This window comes from Botryllus schlosseri, chromosome 12, assembly GCF_051294905.1.
Source record: "Botryllus schlosseri isolate E-star chromosome 12, Bs_hap1, whole genome shotgun sequence".
In the NCBI taxonomy this organism is placed as follows: Eukaryota; Metazoa; Chordata; class Ascidiacea; order Stolidobranchia; family Styelidae; genus Botryllus; species Botryllus schlosseri.
The window spans coordinates 2,586,041-2,609,669 of NC_137247.1; the positions used below are offsets into that span (position 1 = coordinate 2,586,041).

General features: G+C 40.4%; 2 protein-coding genes and 1 long non-coding RNA gene across 3 annotated transcripts in view; all 3 read right to left on the bottom strand.

Moving 5' to 3' along the window:
• LOC145451529 (coiled-coil domain-containing protein 124-like) overlaps window positions 1-23,629 on the bottom strand; it is a 93,741-nt gene that overhangs the window by 38,109 nt on the left and 32,003 nt on the right. The gene's annotated exons all lie outside the window — the stretch shown is intronic.
• LOC145451538 (uncharacterized) overlaps window positions 1,699-23,629 on the bottom strand; it is a 232,931-nt gene continuing 211,000 nt past the window's right edge. The window contains exon 2 of the long non-coding RNA XR_013918938.1: window positions 1,699-1,833. This is a non-coding gene — a long non-coding RNA (uncharacterized LOC145451538). The remainder of the gene's footprint in view (window positions 1,834-23,629) is intronic.
• Window positions 3,603-22,096, bottom strand: LOC145451513 (uncharacterized). Its single transcript, XM_080329724.1, has 14 exons — window positions 21,653-22,096; window positions 20,052-20,202; window positions 18,606-18,799; window positions 17,651-17,861; window positions 15,230-15,374; window positions 14,442-14,564; window positions 13,154-13,266; window positions 12,406-12,596; window positions 11,741-11,908; window positions 11,038-11,167; window positions 10,056-10,152; window positions 8,626-8,699; window positions 7,713-7,969; window positions 3,603-5,650 (listed from the first exon to the last, which is right to left on the bottom strand). Exons 1-14 carry the CDS (start codon window positions 21,923-21,925, stop codon window positions 5,480-5,482), a joined length of 2,298 nt encoding a protein of 765 aa, XP_080185850.1. The 5' UTR covers window positions 21,926-22,096; the 3' UTR covers window positions 3,603-5,479.

Below are 23,629 nucleotides of genomic sequence, written 5' to 3' on the forward strand. Positions count from 1 at the left end.
TTTTAGGCCATGTAACACGCAACTCTGAGAAGTGTGCCAGAACGATCGGCAGTGAGAAAACCTTCGCTGAAAAGGACTGCCCTTATGCTGACCGAAAACTTCGATATATAGACATCTATATGCTTAATTGTTCATGGGTGGCACCGAATGTTCCTCTCCTGGCAATCTGAGCCCCACAAGACAAATGCCATCCCGCAGAGATAATCAGTACGACAAACCTTGCTGACAAGTAGTGGTAAAAACGTATAGGCTGATGGGGAGTCTGGGGTGCGAAGCCCCCCAGGATTTTGGTTTATCACCATGTGGGGGCCCAATACCAATATTTTGGGAGGGGCGGACGAGTTGCTGTTTCGGTCCTGACTACACCACAAGTCCATTTTGTCGTGTTTTAGATAATATTCTCTGATACACCGAGATAGCACGCAACTCATTTCCGACAAAGTTATTGATTGTCGCAAATGATAGAAGTATAGCCAGGGTTTCCATCGACATGGACCCAAAAATAAGGACAGTCGAAAAATTAGATCAGCATGAAAAGGCGTTTTTGTACATACTTTGCATTTATACGAGCCGGGAATATCACAGTCCATACTTTTCGCCAGAAACAATCTGCTTCAGCAACTCCTTGTTATTAGAAAGTGCTTCATGGTTCTCACGACAGCGCAGGTCTAGGTTTACCTTTACTCAGGGCCGAAACAGCACTTCGTCAGCCCCCCCCCCCCCCACACACACACACCAACAAAAAAAGCGTTAGTCGAGGGTCCCCCGTGGGGTGATGAACCACATTTCTTCACCTCGTTGTGATTTGAGGCGTCAACCAAGATGTAAAAGGCCGTACACCAAGTTTAGACAAAATCATTTTTTGAGCGTATGGAGCAAGAACTAACTCCAGTAACAATGCTTATAGTCTTGGTCATGGCTGAAAAAAAACTTATTTGCGATGTTGGAATCGGAGAGTATTGCTTTGAACAATTGCGATGTACAATCGTTGGCGAGGAATGATTGCTGGTGTTTGACAGTGTGGAATGCCCAGGTACCCTCTGCAGCAGCTGCCTTGTAGTCTGTGGTCGTAGGTGCTGATCGACTTGTGGAAGAATTATTCATCGACTGGCTCAAATTAATCATTATGACACACCTCTTGTGTTTGGGGTATCAATGTGAGTTGAAATACCGGTCTTTCCTATGGCCTCCAGGTTAATGTCACAATTGCAAATATTGCAATGTGCGAAAGACTCGCCCTTCAAGCTTTGTTAGATAGGCTACCTTTGAATTCTCTCCCATAATCGTCACGATAAACGTTTTTATGCCTGCTCATTTCAACTAATCAGATTTAGCCTTATTAGTAGCTAAAACTATATGCGCAAGTGCAATATAATTTAGATAAATTTATCAAAGATTCACAGCTTTACTACTGTTTAATCAACGTGTCGACTGCACTGCGCCTTTTTTCACTACGAAATAAATGCTGCCTTCCCCACAGCTTGAGCTTATTCTGCTGTAGACCAAACAGCAGGAACCTGGTACTGGTGTTTACTGCTAAAATGACGTCCGCTGCGGTAGCTTGGTACAGACGAAACTGCTATACCACCACTCACTGCCCTAACTATCTCACAAATTAGAAGTCAAATCTTGTGGTGTGTAGGCTACGTCACGAGAGTTTCTTTCATTTCTGATGTCATGAAATCTCGACGCAAAAGCATAATTTTAGAATATTATGTAACACAGATACCAGAGGAAAACAATCGAAGTTCTGTAGTGGTTGAAAATAAGACAAAATAAGGACGCAAGTCGAAAATAAGGACATTTCTTAGAAATAAGGACGGTATGGCAACCCTGAGTATAGCGTCTGGGCGAGGTGGGGCAACAGTGTTGATATGACAATAACATCATACATCATATATCGTAGAGCAATTGAAGGATGTGTTGTGGTAATGCATTTTAAATGATATGGCCTGAGTAGTTAATACATCTTAGTTAGGTTGCTATTAAGCGGGGGTAAGTATATGTTTCCCTTTGACGGAGATGTTGTGTTATCAGAGTGAACATATTTTAGCAAGTATTATGAAGTCATCAAACACTTGAGACAAAATCTTTAGAAAATACTTATGTGTATAGATTTTCATACTTGGAAGCAATTCGTAACAATTCGAGTATAATCAAGCTATTAGCATCGATTTGCAGTTATAGGTCACGAAAGCAATGTGGTTTTAAGATCGTTCAAACCATATTTACGTGTGATGGCATTGTTGATGACAGGACACGTCAGCCGCGAGATAGCAAATATAGATAATACATTCGTAAATTGATGAAGTCAATATATTACTTGATATTATAGAAAACATGAAATGCTTTATTAAACTAAGCAACAGCTGGCGACGATCGCACTAGAACGTTTGAATTAAACGGTTATATACGACTGTTGCATATCGACAAGATATCCATACCTTGCGTATCTACTTCAGCTCTCCATAAAAGCACATATTTGTTGTACTTATCTCCACGAAAAATTGGTAAATAGATTAAGATAGTCTTCATACACCGGCTTACAACGGGCAAGACTCGACACCAGTCGTATATAAACTGCCACACGGACTGTGCCCTTCAAGTGTTTACAGAAAGGCAAAAAAATATTCGCTCGCTACATGTGGAATATAGCGGCGGTTTTCACATGAGACGGACGCGTTCAGTGTAAGCTGTGCCAACTGTGTTTGTGCCACGATAAGGGAAGCGTAAAGCGTGTTCGTAGGTGCGTTCGTGGCGAGTTGGAATTGCATAAATTCGGACGACGGCGCTGCATCGTCGGGAGTTTGACCACTCCTACTTTCTTGACGGGCACGATTCGCTCCATAGCCAAGGCACATTCTTTACCGATTTGAAGTGTAATGTCTATGGAAGCAGTTCGTGTCCGGAGATTTGCTTCTCGTATTTAGGCATGCAGCATGGCGTCGTTAGTTTCGTTGGTATTAAGTACATTAGACCTGGCAACCAGATAATTCTAGATGTATATTTAAAGCGAAATACCGGTAATCTGACTGTAATCTAATTTTAATTCTAATCAAATTTCTGGTTTTCCTGAAAACGCTACAGGAGAACTGTATCGTGCGAATCGAGCCACGCTTGGTGTATAGACATTTGCCATTCTGAATACTACGAGAATGAACTCTGGTTTGATGTGAACTGACATTGATTTTTGTTGTATTTCTTGCTAATGCGGAATTGAATTCAATTTCCAAGTTCTTACGAATTCTGTAATTCTGATTCTTATCTAATTTGGAGAAAACTGCATGTGTAGCTGTAAGTCTAATTCTAATTCTCTGTCAGCCAATTGTTTTCTCAATAGTATAGTGAGGCCTGGTATCCTTCTGCACGTGCGTTTGATAGTATGTTGCTGCGTATGAGATCGCAAGTTATTTCCAAATTCCGCGTTTTCAATTTGAGCAACCAATGATACTTCTATATACAATATCTAGAGCACTCTTCACTGTCATGGACTTCGAGGCTTACTATTATATTCCATAATTTTCTGCAAATTTGGGGAATTTATTATTCGGCAACAAGCAAGTTGTTGTGCTCAAAATATTGATCGTAATATGACCAGTAGGATATTCTAATCTTGTGGTGTTTTAGATTCAATGAACGAATTCAATAAATGGCCGACTGATTGAAAATGCGCCGCTGAAAATTTATCATCTTCAAGCGAAACACGTCAACGCAAGCTATCAGTGTTCTTATCCATTTGGCGTCTATACACAAATGATTTTGTTTGAACGACGTTCACCAACAAACAGCTCAACCAGGATAGCGGTTGTGTATAGCGCCTATAGCCGGCATAGTTATGGATACAAGCCAGAGCATGTTCACTTGTTCAGTTCATCACTCGTTCAATTACAGTACTGTTATGACGCCAACAATGTCACCACTTATACCGGTATCTATGGCGACAGATAACATGCCTGTGAGACTGGATTTGCTTCAATGCATCGACAAGCCTTAGCACAAGGTTGGGTTAACTATGGCACGCTGGCACCATACAGCCCGCAACATCATTTTGTGCGGCACGCGAAAGTCTCAAGAATTCTATTAAAATTATTGACAAAAAAATAAAATAAATAAAATTTATATTTATATAGTCATATATAGGAGAAGCGTATCTAGAGGTAACATGGTTATGATGTTGTCAGCATTGTGTGTCCTGGAGATGAACCGAAAGTACAATCAGCAAATCTATGAAGAGATTGCTGCTCACACATTCAAATTCCCATCCTGTTCTAAGAATCGAGGCCGCCGACTTTCATCCCTAGTTTTGACAAATTGGTTGTTGAGGATGAGGAGCTTATAAAATCTCGTCAATGGTTCTGACGCGTGTACGTTATCAGCAAATCAATGCTTGGTTTGTTTTAATTATACATACATATTACTTCCGTGACCTCATTATATAATCAAATGCCGATATTTTGTTTCAATTTAATCGGCCCACGAATGGATTCATATGTTCAATGCAGTCCGCGAGTAAAAAGGTTTGCCCGCCCCTGTCTTAACACCAGTGGTAGCTTTTGGGGTGGGTGGTCGCCCAGCCCATTAACATTTAAGCCTGCTTCAAAGTCGTGTTATAGTGTCATAGCCTACACACGACGTAATCCCGTTCCATATAGCGCAGAAATATGAAGTTGGTAATAATAGATGCGAAAGGGGGGGTCTGGGGAAAGCGAAGCCATCAAAGTCTGGTTGATCACCGTATGCGGGCCAAGACCAACGTCTGTGGGGCTGACGAAGTGCTGTTTCGACCCCGCATCAACGCCAACAAGAATACTCACTCCACAGTCCACGCATGATGGCTAATATACACTGGGCGTATACTCAACAGATAAGATACATAAACAAAGAGGAATGGAAACAGATTCAAGATAAGCCCTGTTATACTATAAGGCAAAAAAGAACTCAATAAGCGTAATAGATCAACATGGTGCGTGATGAAAGACAACAGTGCTCCCTGAGTTACCAGTAAATATCTTTATGACCTTCAACGCGGAGAAATCAAAATCAAAAAAGAGCACCACCCAGCAGTGTACAACTGTAGTAAATGTCGAGTTATAGCGACACGGTTTCTGCCAAATTGGATTAGAATCGCAATTACTGAATTCGCAAAAACTTCTTAGAGTTAGATTTATCGGCATTTCGTTCTAACCATGGTCTATTAGACAACCATAATTATCTACTTTTCCAAGTCTGTCACACAGCCTTGATAACTTGCTGAGCCTCAAAAACGAATAATAATTTCGTGTCAAAAGTTAACACGAAATCTTAACCAGTGCAAAATGTTCTATAAAATCACTCTGTAATATTTGAACCCACTCTCATGTGGTCAATTCTCAATATGCGGTCCACGGCGTGACATGCGTCGCTCCATTTTCGTAACTTGGCATGATAACCGCACGCACGCCTTGCGTCAGCTTGTAATTTTATTTGCAGCTACGATACGTCAGATGACGTGAGACTCCTTCATTACCCTTTCCAAGATGTGGTCCGGTATCGGTCCGGATTTCCCCGCGTTCTTCATCTTCTCCTGGTGCTGCAACCACATTTGCCTCTTCTTCTCCACCGAGATCGATAGTTTTTCTTCTTCCTTGGCCACTTTGCGCAATTGCTTGTCCTGGATGTGAACATACTTTTTGGAGGTACAGAACTTCAATATATAATTGAATAGTGTATTCATATTGAAACGAAACCGAATATATCCGGCGGACACTCGTCCGGGGTAACGTCAGGGACTAGAACTTTACGAAAAAGTTATCGCGATGACAGATTTCGCGTCGTTTGGAGAGGCCATTCACACTTTCATTTGTGTACCTTGGAGTTTATCAAGATACGCCAGCGTGCTTGTGCCAGCAGAAAGAGTTCTTGTATCTAAAAATATTACATTGAGCTTAAGCGCTCTCGTATTTGGTGATGCGATTGTTCATAAACACAGTAGTATTTCGGCATTATATTTCAGTATACGTTATTAAATATTTTATTTCCTTTCCTAATTTTATTATTGATGAAGAAATAAACATTTAACTGTAATCTTGTCGTTTTTATACAGTCTACACGGCTATAGGAATACATCGTAGTGCCGACTATAGGTTTAGGTAAATGCAGCGTCATCCGTTGCTGCGCCGTATCCATGGCCATTGTCTCTCGACCAATCAGCGTAAAGTTTGGTTTACGGCCGTATACCACAGAGGATAAGCTACCAGAGGTCTCAAACTCAAATGTGCTCGAGGGCCAATTTCCAAGTTTCTGATGGCGTCGCGGGCCGCAGCACCAATAATATGGGTATTCAATGTATTTCCAAGTAGGCCTTATTTGACAGTACTTTGCAGACTTGGCATTCCACACACATCGTGAAAATGTGATTACTATTATGAATTCACGCCTGGCGCGAAAAAAATTGTTGTAGGCTACTTGGCCTAGTTTGTCAAAATAAGTAGTTATATACACCATGCGAGAGCGCAAATGCATCGTAACATCCTAAAAGCTACCGCGTTATAATTTTGCAACTGGCGGACATTTGACGTGCCACAATAATAGGTACAATATTTTAGAATTTAACAAAGATTGATCTGATATCAGAGCATTGGAGCAGTACAGCCTACAGCCTAATCCTGATAACTAGGATATTGATCATGACATTACCAAGGTCAAATTAAATCGGCGTTAGATTTACCTTCGAATATTGGAACAGATCAATAACAACTTGAATATAATGATTAATGCGCCACAGCAATAGAAATGTCCAATCGCCGAAGAATCCATTTGTGATACAGCTGGGAAGCGTGTACCACACTGCCACTACTTTACTCGCAACCTTTGATTAGCGATGGACAAAGACACCAAAGATGACGCGAGATGCAACTATCTCCACAGAATGCCAATGGTTGCCATACCGCTCTGCTTAGCTAGCTAAATACGATACGAAACGCAAGCTACGGCCTTTTGATATATTACTATTTCCCATAACAGTCTGATAGTTTGTTGCGTCTGCGGTGGTGCCAAGTCATATCATTTCAAGTCCTTCTCTGATTGTAAAGTTTGACCCAACTCAACTGGATATTTTATCACCCCTTCAGTTCAAGTTCGAGTAATCCTACTAAAGGTCGCGTTCAAGTCCAAATCACCATTTTCAGTCAAAAATCACCAACGGGTAATGGTTACCATCATAATCCGGTAATGTGACGTAATAGATGATCTTTCACCGCATGGTAACTTTTGAAAGTGAAGTTTGATGAGTAGTTTCATGTTTTTGGAGTAGTTTTAAAACGATTTTTAAGTTCTCAAATCTAAAAAAATATATGTGGCAGTTAGATATATTGTCGAAAATTTCAAAATCCACAATGCCCACGCGGGCCGCACAAAATGATCTCGCGGGCCGCGTGTTCAAGACCTCTGAGCTAGAGTGTACAGTAACACTCGTGAAGTTCTATGCCCAAAATAATTTTATAATTTTAATCTTTGATTTGATACCACGTCATATTTCGAGCATAGTGATAAGACCTGGACAGTTCTTGTTCTTAGCTCACTTGAAATTCAGTAATTCGTCTTATTGACTTATTCGTCATTAGTTAGTTGCGGATTTTTGAAGGTCATTAGTTCTAGCCCTTTAAATATGACTCGAAAACACGTTCAACCGCCAATCGGTTATAAATCCCTACAAAAACGCGAGCTATTATTACCAAAATTTCCTTTTCGATTTGTTCCGTTTTCGCGCGTATCTCAAACCACCAGTTCCACTGCATCAGCACCGCGCCGTCGTGGTCAGTGAGAGTGCTTTTACAGACGTAGCAACCCGGACGCCGTAGAACCCCGCTCAGAGGCGTTTTCACCGTGAGCAGGCCGTCCCTTTTCTTGATAATTTCGTCCAAAGTTACTTTCTCTCCGAGCGCAGCCTCCAAACTCTTCGGGTCCGTTGTGTTCAGAAGTTTCAACCTAGCTGTAAAGTAACAAAATGATGAGAGACAGCAATCTTAGCTAAGAGAGTGGGTATACAGATTTCAAACCCAACAGGTGCCACACGAAGACAGAACCAGCCTATAAGAATAATGCCGCGCTAAAGATAAAACACAACATTTTAATCCAAATGATACATGGCAAATTGCAATAAGCACAAATGGAATACGAAAGAACATAGGTAGCCTACGCAGGATTTATAACAATGCTTTTCACCCAAATCAATCAGAACCGTCTCTTCCGCAAGGAAGCCAACAGAACTAAGCTATAGCGATTGAATATATACAGAGAAAGAAAAACGCTTATTGATAATGATGATTGACTCAAATTGGCTTTCAATTGAAACACACAAATTAGGAAATGATGTTCAGTCGCTAACAAGTCGGGTGAAATATTCGATCGACACCCCGAGAACGGGGTTTCAGAATTCTGAGCTACGTGCTGTTTTCGTGTAGGCCTACGACATTTTGGGTATGAATTCACACTTCTTTCGCTAAGATATGAATGGAAATTTATATCCAAGCCCATCATTCGTCATACAATCGAATTGTAAACTATACTTAAATCTCAATTCATTGATACTTACCTTAAACTATGACAGACTGTATATTGTACTGTACAAGATATCACCATACTCACAATTGTACGGAAAGTTCAGGGAACTCCAAGTTGAATTCTTTAGCTTTGCGTGTACGAGGTCCGATTCAATTCGCCTGGGCACGAGAACAGAAAATACCTGAGGTCCAAACGCATCATCAAACGAAATATCATTCACTCAACTATCTCCATAATGTACACAAAATACATGCTGTTACTTATACAAACTACACACGCATAAAACTACACTTATGAACTAAGAAAATATAGCCGACTTTTGCAGTGTCACAAACTGGGAATAAAGCGCGCTCTAATAAGGCAGTGGCGAACACCCATAGAAATTAAACATGGAACGGCAACGACCGATTTTGCAGCTTCGTTCCGCTTCGCTGAGGCTGAAGTGGAGAATTGTTTTGCGTAAGCGACTGTAGGATTTCTGTCTATCTAAAAGCTATCTTCCCGAGCGCAGAAATTATTGAATCTGGTCTTGATCGAAAGCTACTGTTGCACCGATTCCGAAAATATATATTAAAATATTGATCAGGCACTGATCCGGCCTAGAATCTGTCCTCCAAGTCTGAAATATCGGCATTGTTCAGAACAATCGGGTAACCGCAACACAATGGCCATAACAATGACCCGTTGCGACTCTCCGATTGTTCGAACAATGCCGATATTTCAGACTTGAGGACGGATTCCAGGTGGATCAGTGCCTGATCATTATTTAATTTATATTTTCGGAATCGGTGCAACAATAGCTTTCGATCAAGACCAGATTCAATAATTTCTGCGCTCGGGAAGATAGCTTTTGGATTGCCAAAAATCCTACAGTCGCTTACGCAAAACAATTCTCCACTCCAGCCTCGGCGAAGCGGAACGAAGCTGCAAAATCGGTCGTTGCCGTTCCATGTTTAATTTCTATACGAACACCTATCTATACGTTCATCTGCAAGTATCGAATGTTAACATTCGATACTGCAAGCCTTCGGCGAACCCTAGACATTCGTCTAGTCACAAAAAGAAATAAACTATGATATATCTACAATATTTGGATGGAAGTGATGATGCAAACTTGTCACCTAGTTAGAGCCAGATTCTAATAGAAATATTATTGGGGAAGCTTTTGTCTACATCACCAAGAAGCCGCCGGTGAAGCGTGACTAGACTATAGACGGGTTGAAACGCAGAGCTCACGGCAGTTTCCAATCAATGATGGTATCTCTAACATCTATCCCTGGAGAAAAACGACCACATTACTATACATTACTATATAATACTGGTGCAAAACAACAGTGTATAATGTGCATCAACAACAGTGTATAATGAATTGAAAACTACTCAAAGACACAGAGATGTCAATCGGTAAAACGTCATGTATACATATCAGTAATACAAGATGTAGTTGTCATCAACGCATGTCAAGGGTCAACCAAAAGCAGAAGTACGGTTCTGCTGCGAAAAACGTTGCCTACCCGTGGGCGGAAACGATCTCACTGGAGTAATGCAGGACCTTGTCCACGTGGTAGAAGAGTCGAATGTGGAATTCAATGTAATAAGCTGGCGAACGCCCTGATAAATATACAAAATATTATAGTAGGCCTATGTAAAATTCTTTAATTTTGAGAGAGGGTATACACGACACAAGATGGATTCCCCAGAAATGTGGAAGCATCTCTGCTATTTATTGCAAAATATGACTAGAATTGAGTTTGCAGGGTACCAAGATGGTCAGACACACAGGTGGCGAGACAGCGTAGTGGTATAATCCACCAATGGGTTGTGGGTTCGAATCCGACCGAGGTCGACTCCAGAATTCCTTCCTAAGTGTAGGAGGTCTATCTAGGCTCTTCCTCGCCATCTCATTCACGTAAGCCTGGAAGTGGGCCGTGCTTACAAGTCGGCAGATACGGAATCAAAAATAAGGAACACCGGCCTGGTGTAAATGGCCATTGGCCATAGTAGCCGACAAACACCATGAAGACCGCAAACAACCATAACGTCTGACACAGAGATCATGAATATTTTGAAATCGGGAAGGAGGACACTTTTCAAAATTTTCAAACTTGGAATACTGGAGTAAAATCGGGAAAAATTGTGGTTGGTTGACTAAAAAAGTTCAACTTTCCGGCTCAGCTCCAGAAATACAGTTTTTCTTTCACAGTTTACGTTGGTTGACTAAAAAAAAGGTCGTCACTTTCGTTCGAACCACGAATTTCCTATATGACGCCATTTACGCCCATTTTCATCTGATTCTGTCCACTTTTTTAGCTCTGAAAGCTGTAAAGGAGGAGGACAAATTCTCCTAAAGGGGGACGTATGGTAAACCTAATCATGAATGCCATAAATGCCATAACATCATGTGAGCGCTGTGCAATAACATTGAGATAACATTTGACAGAATATATTCCTTGTCTCATTGGCTAATGGTCAATAATCTTCATCGATATTGCCTACCGCTTTTGGCGTCGCCTTCCAGTACGACAGGCTTCGTGAAAAAGCTCATGTATTCCGACGACTGGCAGGACTTGACCCGAACCGATCTCGTGTGATGAACCTCGATGATTTCGTGTTGATTCATGATTCCCTGGGCATAAGAAGGAAGCAATGTTACCAGTGGTAGCACCGTCATATGGATGAGCTTCTTAGGGTATGCAGAACTTCAATATACAGTTGAATATTATATTCATATTGAAATAGACCTCGCAACATTTATGATCAAGATTCCTAACGGAGATTTCCTATCAATCGCTGGATAGCGGTGCTAGCAAGAAGAATATCGATCAGCTGATTAAGATAAGGTTTGCGCCGCAAAAACAACTGATTGCGATAGTTAAATAAAATATCGTTCGATTCCGCGGCTCGTTTCCGATGGAACTGTAACTGGATACCTAAATCTGGTATTTCACAAATTAGATTCGAATTAAATCACCGGCTCCAATTAGTCTACTTGTCCACAATGTCCAAGTCTGCTGTTGGCTGTGTTGTATGTTGCATAAATCCACAATGGTTATGTCATCAATAAGGCGAAAGGCAGCGTAATAGACAGCCAACAGCAGGCTCACATGATCCTTACGCCTTATGGACGTAAAATTAATTGTTCATAGGAATAATCAGCGCCGACCGCAAGTCTTTTTAACAAGCAGCACTGTCATCCCACCTGTCTGTAGCGGAGATAGTTCTCGTGCATGTATCCCGTCGCTCTGAGAGAAAACCGTCCAGGATGCTCTTCCACTACCGCGCCGCAAAACTCTCGCATTTCGTTACAGATTTCGATCGCCTTTTCGACCGTGTGATGCATACGGCCGTATTTCAGCCGGTTTCTTTCCTGGAATAAGTTTGCAGACTTGAAGTTCTTGAGTGGGTGTATGTATATCAGGGTTGTTCAAAATGACCATTTGTTCCGATTACGGGGATTCACTGATTAAATTGCTTGGTTGTCTAAAAACGCTGCACACCTAAATAGGCTCGATTCCAACTGGTTGATGTAAATTTTGAATATAACATAATGAAGTTTAAATCATGAAGTTATCTAAAAGAACGAGGCATAACAGTTTTTACTCGCTTTCAACCGGTAGAAGCGAAGTTATTGCAGTTGAAAATTTTGGATTCGCAAAAATAGCCTGGACGGTGGGTACTGAGTAGTCCCAGAATCATTGATGAAAGACTCAAATAACGTCACTTCTACGGGTTGGAAATAACGTCAAATTTGATTTGCATCGTTGTTGTAGACAACTCAACACTTGAAGTATGTTTTGACATGTCATCTATATTTTGATGACGCTAAAAGCAACATCGGTATATAAAATACTTAAGTGACATTACCATAAGCCCAATTGTCTTGTTGATAGTCTTGTTTGTGAACAAGTGATATTCGCAACGCCCTTGCGGCAGCGCCCCGGACTCTACAATCGTCTGATCGTCTTCTGTTGTGAACGACGAACTCCTCTGTTCAAGTCGACCGATTTCGTCGTGACTTTTGAATCTGACGATGGCTTTTTCCACTAAGAATGTTCCTGGTACGGAATGAGTTCGGATCGTTACACGTTGAGATGAGAGTGGCCAGTATCGTTGGACAACTGGGAAAATTTTCATCTTTTTCGAATTAGATTAGAATCAGAATTGTAGCTGCACTGCTATTTTCCAAATGAAACTACAATTCGAATTGAGCTACACAGTTGATAAGGATTATGGCTGCACGGATTTTTCCAAATATGACTAGAATTAGAGTTATAACTACACACCGTTTTTTCAAATTAGGTGAGAATTAGAATTACAGGACTCGCTAGAACTTGGGATAATAATGAAATGCGACAAAAATCAAGTTCACTTCATATCAGATCAGGGTTTATTCTAAAAAGCATGTGAATGCACGTGGACAGAAAGCTTTACTCGTTCTACACTACATATACACTACAGTTCTCCTGCAGCATTTCAAGCAAAACCACAAATTAGATTAGAGCTAAAATTAGAGCATAGAAACATTTCATAAATTAAAATTAGATTACCAGCATTTCCCGTTAATTAGTCTAACTCGAACTGTCTAGTTGTCCAAGTCTGGTTACTTGCTTACTGATGTCGAGGGTGATTTTCGTCCATAGTTTATGACGTATCTTTGATCTGATCGTGTATAAAGTCGTATTCAATCCGCTTCGGTCCACTTTCTTTTCCGACCAATGTCCCTTTCTGCAAGAGGATTACTTTTCTATTTTACTGCTGCAGATTCCAAATGGGTATATGCCCTATTGGCGGACATTTTCCGTGTTGTGTAGCCTATTTCAGACCTTATTCTTCTCAGTATATAGTTAGGTTTTTAGCAAAACCAAATCCATTACCGTTGATTTGAAAACTCGGCATCACAATTTTTCACTGTGTTTGAGTTTGCCCGTAGCTCCCTGTCAGCTCTTTCAAACATGAACTTTGTAAGAAACCGATTTCGCATCAGTGAAAACCACAACCACTTTAGAACCAAGGTTTAAAGAACTATAGCAATATATGTAGAATGCCAATTCTCCTTTTAGCTGTGAATAACAGAACAGTAAATACATTTCGCATATTGCTTTTGCTAATACAGCTTGACCAGATTTTGTATATAGTTATATCTAAAACAACTGGTGTTCTATAACACTTTGCACTTAGCATTTTAAACAATGAATTCTAAAAAAATTGCTTTTTTCCAAACGTTGCATAATTACGACATAATTGTGTAAATACTTTCGAAAAACCATGTAGTATATCCGCCTCTACGGACGATTTGCATCCAATGCAGTCGGTTCAGCAGTTACAGTACATATATATAAATCATTGGTACGGAATGGATGTTCTAATGATAGTGATCGCCGACCGTAAAAATGCTGCATCACGATGTAGTCCCGGTTAAAGATATTTTGGTCCGTTTAGGACGGGCCGGTAGCCTTTTTCGTCGGAGGAGCCAAAATTACCCTGTATTTTCAATTGCCAATGTCAATCTACCGTGATGTCACAATTGCGGATTTGTGACGTCATTGCAAACTAAAACATGTTAAACAGGGGGTCACACTATAAAAAAATTAACCTGGTCCCACCTGTGTCACAGGTGTCACATGTGCCACATGTGTTACATGAAACAACAATTTCCTTGTCCACATTAACGTGTTGACAACCATGTTTTCACCTAATGTGATATGCATCAACCCATGTCTTATTAATGATTAAAATTGAACTTTCACCTCAACCAATGTGTACATAATCTGTTGTTAGATACGGTTTCAATGTAGCAATTCAGATTCAGGCTGAGGCCGTTTGCTATAAAGAGTTTGAGTAGCCGTGGATATAAAACACTAGGCCTACCCTTTCTGCCTATATAAGGCTATAACACTTACGATTTTAAGTAACTCCCTGCGCCGAAGAGCGGACTAAACCACCACGGGTGGTCGTGCGGAATCATCTTGTATCTCCCATACAGAGGATTCGTCACATTGATGAAGAGGTCGTTCTGCGCAATCCTGGCAAAAGGCAAAGGGTGATGATGCGTCATACGTGGTTAACCATACAGCCAGCATCAGTAATATGAGTTTAATACCAATTTCATCATTTCAAAGCACCACAAGACTGCGATACAATGAACAGATAGGAAGGTGCCGAAACGACTTGGAGTAGTCTTTGAAATCAGACACCCATCTGGGCCTAGGCGATGCAAAGTGGAGACATGCACGCTGAATCAAATGTAATAGATAACATAAAACGACAAGCGACAAAATGAGGTTGCATGTGACGGAATGCGAGATCGATATGTCAGGTCGTGGTCTGGTAAACTTTAGGGCTGACTAGTATTGATTCGGTAGAAATTGCTTGTAATTGCAGCTGAATGTGGACATGCATTTAAACATTTCTTAAGTACGGGTCATGTTTAAACATGTTTGTTCCCCCTAATGCAGCCCCTCGACAGAATCTGCGTTTTGAAACTCCTTACTTGAGTGCTTTCCAGACCTTCATACTTGAATAGTTATGAAATCGTGACTTCTACATATAATCGAGTATATAAGTGCGACTTATTGTATTTAAGTACAGTTCAATTCAGTTTATTATTAACAATTTATTTATTTCAATACACTACAGGACTGCGATACAATGTACCAACGCTGTCTATACTATGAGCAAATGATCTCACCTATTTTCCATGTCGTTGTCCTCCCCGCCCCAGCCCCAGAAGTTATTCCCGTGCCCGTTAACCTTGATGTAGTTCTCCACAGACATCGCCGTCACCCCGCCGTACTGGGTCCCATATTTCAGAGTGTAGTTGAATTTGTCGATGGCTTAAGAAAGAACTGAGTAGTCATCTGGCTGCCCAGGGTTGCTCAAAAATAAGTTTTTTTCCTAATTTCACTGGCATATATGGTGATAAAATCGTTAGGTTGCTTATAAACGCTGCACTGTCAAAACTTATTGACAGACTTGTATACAAACGACTGTATATTTTCAAAATGTGCAACTTGAAATGGAACTATACTTTTTTCAATATCCGCAACGTGAACTATGACTATGATTATAACTACTCACTTTTCAAAATCTGGAACTAGAGCTAGAACCTCTCATTTTTCAAAACCGGGAACTAGTAGGGATGGCGTTAACGTGAGGTTAACGAGCGCGTTCTGTGTGTGAACCTCGGACATTTAGTGATTCGCGCTCACAAACGAACCTTGGTAGGTTTTGCACTGTGAACCTTTGCCATAGGCCTATATTACAATTTTCACTTCATTATAGCATCTTTGTTTGAAATTTATTTAGCAGGCGTACGGGGTCAATCATGACATCATATGTTTATTGTATCATAAAAACCAAATCCGTGCGATTGGAATGTTGACTACTGGTGTATAACTTGTTAATGGGGTGATATCGACAGCAAGTAGGCTATAATAGAAACCCGTTTTACACTCTGCTCAATATCAACGTAGTAATACTCAGACAACGAATATACATTGTCCTGTCTGGCCTAGACCGTTAAGGCGTAAGCTGATTATTCCCTTGCAAGTCCTCGTTGAAATTGATGGCAAAGCGACGGAATATATTGATTTTAGGGGATTGTTATATCATTTGATTTCCCCAGTAGATACATTTGGCGACGTTTGAAACGTCAATATGTACTTCAGCATTATTGTATTATGTGGCCCGAGTCGTCGCTAGGTATCGTGTACAGTACACTAATATATAGGCTATCACTTCAATGAAATGTAGGGTTGGAATTAGCAATATGACGTCATGTGAGTCATGAGCTTCAGGTTCGTGTGAACGCGAACCTTTTTGAAAGGTTCTGTGTGGTTCACACCATCCCTAGAAACTAGAACTAGAACTTTACTCTCTTTTCAAAATCCTGCAGGGAGAGTGATGTTTTTTCGCGCGGATAGGACCTGCAATGAAGTTTGGGTGAAAAAATTGCAAATAAAAAAAAACTTGGAAATCGATTAAAATTCTTAATTAGAATGAAATATAGCATTAATTTCAAGATTATGTTCGTATCAAATTACAGTTAACTCTCATAAACTCGAGAATGGAAAATGCCTGCACCGAGCCTCGGCCGTTTCGCACTATACAGTTCTCATGTAGGATTTTCAGGAAAACCACATATTAAACTTTAATTATATTGAGAGCAGAGAAACATTTCGCAAATTAGATTAGAGTATTAGAGTGGGCGACCTTTTTGATATTCACGGGCGCATTTCGCTTACTTATGTAGCCTACGGCCGCATTCCAGTACATAAGCCGCAATGAACGAACTGGGCGCCAAATACCCATGTTTAACTATCCAGGCCCATTTCCGGTGAATTCCGGAAGAATCTATACTTTCTCATATTGGTTTATTATACAAACCGAAATCATGAGTGGGTATATTTCGAATAATTACTGGGATACGTTATAGTCGCGCTAAGCGCGATATTTTTTTCAGATTCACAAATGAATTTCGTCATCATTATTAGTAGATTCACATAATACTATCAAATATTTATCCTTTATCAGCCCATGTGATCAGATTCACTGCTGGAATTGATGGAGGTAGTGTCTTGACAAAGTTAGAGCAAATTACACATGATGATGCATCTTCGGGTAGATCAATTGTTATTAGTCATTGCGCTACATGCTGTTATTTTTTGACCTCCCATCAGGATTGTCGGTAGGCTATAGTGGAAATGTGTTGGAATCGCCTAAATGTACCATAAACAGATTTCTTTCGTGAGAAGCGCACGATTCCGAACTGGTATTTCTATATGCGGCTCATCATTTCCCCCTGCTGTTCGCACCTGTATTGTGGGGCTCAGATTACAAAGGGCGCTACTATAGTAAAATCGAAAAGCCAAGTATGACATTGTATCGCGAAAGTTTGCTTGTCGACGGCCGCCAACACAAGCTAATTAAATTACGTGTCACGGCCGCACTATTTTCTTTCTATATACGGCCGCAGGTTGCCACCCCTGAGTATTAGACTTTAAGTTACCCGCATTTCGCTTTAATTATACTCTATTTAGACAACTAGAGTTCTCTAGTTGTCCAAGTCTGCCTACTGTACAAGTACGGCTATATATGTAACTTGAGGTACCTGGCGAGAGGTGCCTCGGCATCCGGGTGCATTTATATAGATTCCTGTCATCTTCCAGCATCATATCCACGTCGTGGAACATGACGCAGTCGAACTTCTGCTCGAATTTGGTCGTAATCTCCTTGAACGCTGCGTTCATGACCCGGGCTTTGTTAAAGGCTCCGTTGTCGTACTGTTCGGCCACGATCACGCAATATTGGATTGCCTGACGCTTTATATGGCGAAAATATAATATTGTTTTTTCACGGTAAAACAGGTAAATACACACAATCCGGGGAGCAATCTGGCCTCAAAGGAAAATGGCTGGATTGAAGTAATCACTGAAAAATTCAGTAATGGAGTCAAAGTGTTATTCCTATGTAATCTGAATTGTACAACTAGATAATTCTAGTTGCCTATTTAGACTAATTAGAGAATAATCCTGGTAATCTAATTTTAATCTAAGTTGTGAAACGTTTCTATGCTACCATTCTAATTATAATCTAATTTCTGGTGTTCCTGTAAATTCTACAGCAACCGGTGTAGCTATAATTCTAATTATAATCTAATGTAGAAAAAACTGCGTCGCTATAATTCTAATCCTATTCTAATTTGAAAAAACTATGTAGCTATAATCTTAATTTTAATTTAATTTGGAAAAGCGGAACTTCTCTACTTGTCTACTTCTGTATGCAATACATGGAGAGGTCAGATTACAACATTGTGGAAGATAAGAAAAATTGGCAAGAGTTGCAGAGGAAGAGATGATTGAAAGTCGAAATTACAGACTGTGATTTTCAAGTAGGCGTTCAAGTGTAATTTTAATCCAGCGATGCGTTCAAGAGCTTCCGAAGAAAATGCACAGCACCCAATTAAGTAATATTATGGATGGGATTATTCATATTATTAGAGATATGACAAAATATAGGTATCGTATCAATGTTTTGACATATTTTAATCTACAACCCAGCTTCACCTGTAGAATCGGATGAATGTGATGCGTGAGAGTGATGAGATGTCTCAATCTGTTTTTATAAGGTATGATGATAGCGACGGACTGTTGTGGACGGCACCACGTCGGTTTGTAGCACCCGTTCGACACCGGTCCAGCCGCTTCCATTGCCTCTTGCTCTGTGGGCTCGTAGGATACGTTCACGTTCAATGCGCCGACTGAAAAGATATTGTTTCACATACCAGACCCAGTGTTGCTAAAGTGTAGCGTACAAAAGTATGTTCGTTGTAATGTTTATTAACTCTACCGACACTCTTAGCTAAAAAGTGTGCATTCACACTCATATATCACCCGTGTGAATATACCATACACCCGTGGTACACGAAGCCAAAACCGGTAGGCTTACTCAGACTTATACCACAATATAAATTAAGCGCAACATTTAAATCTAAACAATGTTTGCACGTATATGCAGATGCACGAAGGATTTATAACCGCGATGTAGTTCGCTTGTTTCTTATCAAGAGTCACCGACCACATAAAGAAGTCAACACCAAATGGTATCAATCTCACATTTCGTGATGCTAATGCGTGTTGGTGGCCGACACGGCATAACATGACTCCGGGAAGCTAACTCTTTGCGAATGATATTGTTACTAACGTCGATATGACATGTTGATAATCCGAGCGAAGCGCAGGAAATTATTTCCAAATTTAAAAAGCTGATATAAATATTCATGTTACTGCTAAATTTTCGGAGTCCACGATTTCATGACTCCTCTTGTAGTTTGCGGAGGAGTTACGGTGGCAAATATCCTTCGTTTCTATATTATACAGATAAGAATACTTATCATTAATATTATTTTCCTTGGTATATGCGCGTTGCACAACTTTGTTGTCTTCAAAAATAGCTCGGAAAATGTTGACGAGTCTGAGCCACAATTTGAGATGTTTACTAACAGAGACCTGACAATAAACGGTTTTATGCGGTATGGAATAGATTTAACAAATCGAAAATAGGATCTTTTTCATGGTTTTGGCAAAACCGCCAAATTATGTAAATATATAGATACAAATTCGACACCATATACTTGGAAATGTCCATACCATACTCTACCCTGCTTGTGATGCCTCTTAAGATAAATGTGCGAAACTTCCTAAAACAAGCGCTATGTCTATCTTATTTTATGACCTGTCTGTCCTGCTGTTTGATGCGTTCCAATAAACGCTGGGATATTCCGTGCTCCCCGCACTAACTGTCTACGGTGAAGACTATAGTACCACGATATAACGTATCTATTTCACCCGACCGACACGCACCCCTGGTAATTGGGGTCCTATCGCCAACAATAGCCTTGTGAAATATTAGGGGATAAAGAGGAGATATGGAACACGTTAACTCACCGATAAAGATCCAGCCTCATCTATTTACATGGATTTATATAAATTTTAACGTTAGGAAATACAAACCTAATGCCCCCGGAAAGTTCGGGCAATAATCGTCACTCGAGTGCGTTTGCTCGACTGATTTTGCTGTTAATAGTCCGGGCGTGGCGTTCTGCGATGCTGGCAAATCATTTTCTGCAGTGTCGCTGTCCGTCTGACGTGAAGGCTCTTCACTCTAAAAACGAATTTGCGTAATCGACAAAATATATGATTCGCAATGCAAAGCGGGCAACTGGAAAATATTATTGTTTTCCAAATTAGATTATAAATAGAATGATAGTTAGACGTTTTTCCGACTTGGATGAGAATTGTTATTACTGAATTCGCAAAAAAACTGGAACTTGAATGAAATTTCGAATTTGAAAGAAATACAAGAAAAATCAAGTTCACTTCATATCGAATCAGAATTCATTCTCGTAGGCATGAAAATGGAAAATGCCTGTACACCAAACTTGGATCGTTTCGCGCTATGCATTTCACCTGTGTAAGTTCTATACGGCGCGCGCACGCTAAAGGAAGTGAGGGAAAGTGACAGTAATAATTTTCCTCGCATATAAATTTCCTATCGCCTAGTACGTGTGATTATGCCGTATGTTCTTATAGCCTGGACCTTAAATGCCACACCCAAACCCCCCAATTAGGGGGAGAAGCTCGTAAGGGCCCAAAATTATTTCGTGTCTTGAATTTGATGTGAATAACTTGCCCCACCCCAAAGAAAATCGAATTTAATTCATAGAAATAGGCACTTGGGGTGGTCATTACCACGCCACGACACTCGAAGACATATAAAATATATTTCGGCCAATATGATACTCGGCATTCGCGGCGAGAAAAACTTGATCGAAAACGACCGCAACCTGTTGGCAGAGACCTTACATACGTCATATGTAAGCGCGTAAATGGCAATATGAGAAAACGATGATGCAAGAAATCTAAGCCTGTGCGTCTCACGAAAGAGATCCTTCTTTTAGTCACTATTTGGTTATTCCCATATTTTCTGACTATATCGCAAGCGGGAGCTCACGAAATAGCATTCAACAGTGTAACTCCTTGTAGATAAATAATTAACGATCGTATATCATTAACGTGCCCTAAGTTTTGGAAGGCTCGTTCAGCTCTACCGGTTAATCCGATCACGTGTGCAAATACTGCAATTACTTATATTAATTATTGACGAAATTCAATTATGAATTTGAACATTTTTTCGCCCTTGGCGCGACTATAGTAAACACATGCGGCGTGCTGCCCTACACTAATAATCTGTGGAAGTCGAGTACCCGTAAAGCTGGAGGACTGGGGCGCAGCCCCTCCCCAAGTCTGGTTGATCATCCTATGGGGGGCCAAGACCAACGTTTTGGAGGGCTGACGATGTGCTGTTTCGGCCCTACTTGTGCCTATAACCAGTATGATCTAAAAGGGGTCAGTAACGAAGAACATCTACTTTTCCGGAGAAATCAAGTATGTTTTGCCTACATATGTGACTTATCACTCCAGTTGTTATGTTTTTATACTACTTTAGCTTCGGTTTTTACGCAAAACTACTTACTCTTTACATTTTGGATTTTGTAAAATATAAAATAGTTTGGGCATATGTTTGGTTAGCTTGAATTACGTGAATAGCATACCACGTATTCTTCATCAGCAGGCAGCTGGCTATCCCTGGTGGCCCGTGCTTCACTTTCCTGCACCGATACATCCTCATAATTTGTCGATTCCGTAATTTCATCCTGCATATCATCGTCAGAGCTTATTCTCGCGTTGAGCGCCGATCTCCTTAGTACAGAAATTTTCTCGTTCCGACGGTGCGTTTCGCTCATCAGACGCGTTTGCAGCAAAAGCAACGATATGAAAGTCACCGTCAGTATTGCTACTGCGATTTCTCTGAGTCGCGGTTTCATGCTGATCGTGGATCAGTGCAGCGCAACTAGAAATTCATTGCAAACGCTTGAGTGAAGTATGGATAGCTATGGCTCTGGAAAATATCCACATATCAGAGCGCAGTTGATAGCTACGTATTTCTGCACCATTTGTCACTTTTTGCCTCAGTCGAGATTTGAGATTCAAATAGACAGTGTTATCAGTACATCAGAAGTTATATTTCTAGACACGATTGGAGGTACATAACTTCAATATACAATTGAATAATAACTGAATGTTGATATCTGCCTTACGACCATAGTAGCCTTCGGCATTCACCACCGAATTCGTGTTATCATGCAAAGATGCAATCGTCATTTATACCTTATGAGCTTGACCATTGATTACACTTTCCTATTGTGTCGAAATCCCATTTCCATATCTCATCTTGTATGATATTACTGAACGTGGTTGTGATGAGCACGGCAAAAAACGAATACTATATTCATATTAAAATAATATTAAAATATTTTCGGCTGACACTCTAGATTTTAGTACTCGTACCCCTTGAGCTTTCAATAAAATTTCTCGTACCCTTGTCCATTTCAACGCAACTTCTGATGGTTCCTATATGAAAATCAAAATAACCTTTGACATGAAATTTTTGGGTAGAGTAAATATGCCCAGAAAATATGCCGCTTTGTGTTATTTTGCAAAAAACAATTTCGGGCTCTATACAGCGTATAGGTAGTGTTACCGTATTATGAGATCCCGGAAAGATGACACTTTTTACAAATAATAAAATTTATATTATCGACCGAGAAAACGGATAATTTAACAATATTTTTCGAAATCGACTCCCCAAAGACGAGCTCAGAGGTCCAGAGATTCCAGATTTCGCGTGATTTATGGCGTATTTCAGTTGTGCCTTTGCAATCGCCTGGCTGTCAAAGCTATAAAGGAGGACGAATTGCCAAACAGAGGACATTTGGGCGTCATCCGAGGACATTATTGACTTACTGAAAAAGGAGGACAAATCCTCCTAAAGAAGGTCGTATATGGTAACCCTAGTATAGGCCTAATTTCACAATGCATCTCGCACCACCTGATTTGGTGCCTTGTATACCAAGTGCTCCACGCACCCACGATCTAGTTGCGTACGATTGCCCCTCGCGAGTGACATCCGAAAATATTCGGCTTTATTTCAATATCAATATATTATTCAATTGTACAATGCATCAGCAAACATATTATATCGTTTCAAAAAATGATAGCGGATAGTCGCACTTCAGTTATATCAAGAACTGGTGTATCCAATGTGTATAGTATGTATAAGCCTGAAACTTTCCAGAAAACGACCCCTTTGCATGCGACCGTCAATTGTATTCGCTCCTTTTATTCGTGTTAATATACGTAGCGCAATAGTAGACTGGCGGGCGAAATAACCGTTTTGAATTATAGCAAGATTGCGATACTATGAACCGACACATACGCGTCCAAGCGACTAAATGAGATCTTTGGATCAAACCCTCCTCTACCTGTACTAATATAACATGAACGGTTATATCCTCTAAGCCTGCACTTATTGCACTGGCCAACGACCACAACCGAACAGAAAAGGAAACGACAATGCTACGTAACATAAAATCCACGTAGGTATACTGTCTATTACGACATTGAACGAGATGATATCTGAAAAATAAGCTAAACTTGTACAGTCTGAAAGAATATAGCCTCGGGCACTG

What these genes read in the sequence shown, in the direction of transcription:
- LOC145451513 (XM_080329724.1), bottom strand. Translation starts at nt 21,925, where the DNA reads ATGAAACCGCGACTCAGAGAAATCGCAGTAGCAATACTGACGGTGACT. An exon ending in GAACTTTCCGGGGGCATTAG is followed by an intron (nt 18,800 to 20,051) that starts GTTTGTATTTCC and finishes ATATCTTTTCAG; the next exon opens with TCGGCGCATTGAACGTGAAC. An exon ending in ACTATCTCCGCTACAGACAG is followed by an intron (nt 11,168 to 11,740) that starts GTGGGATGACAG and finishes TCTTATGCCCAG; the next exon opens with GGAATCATGAATCAACACGA.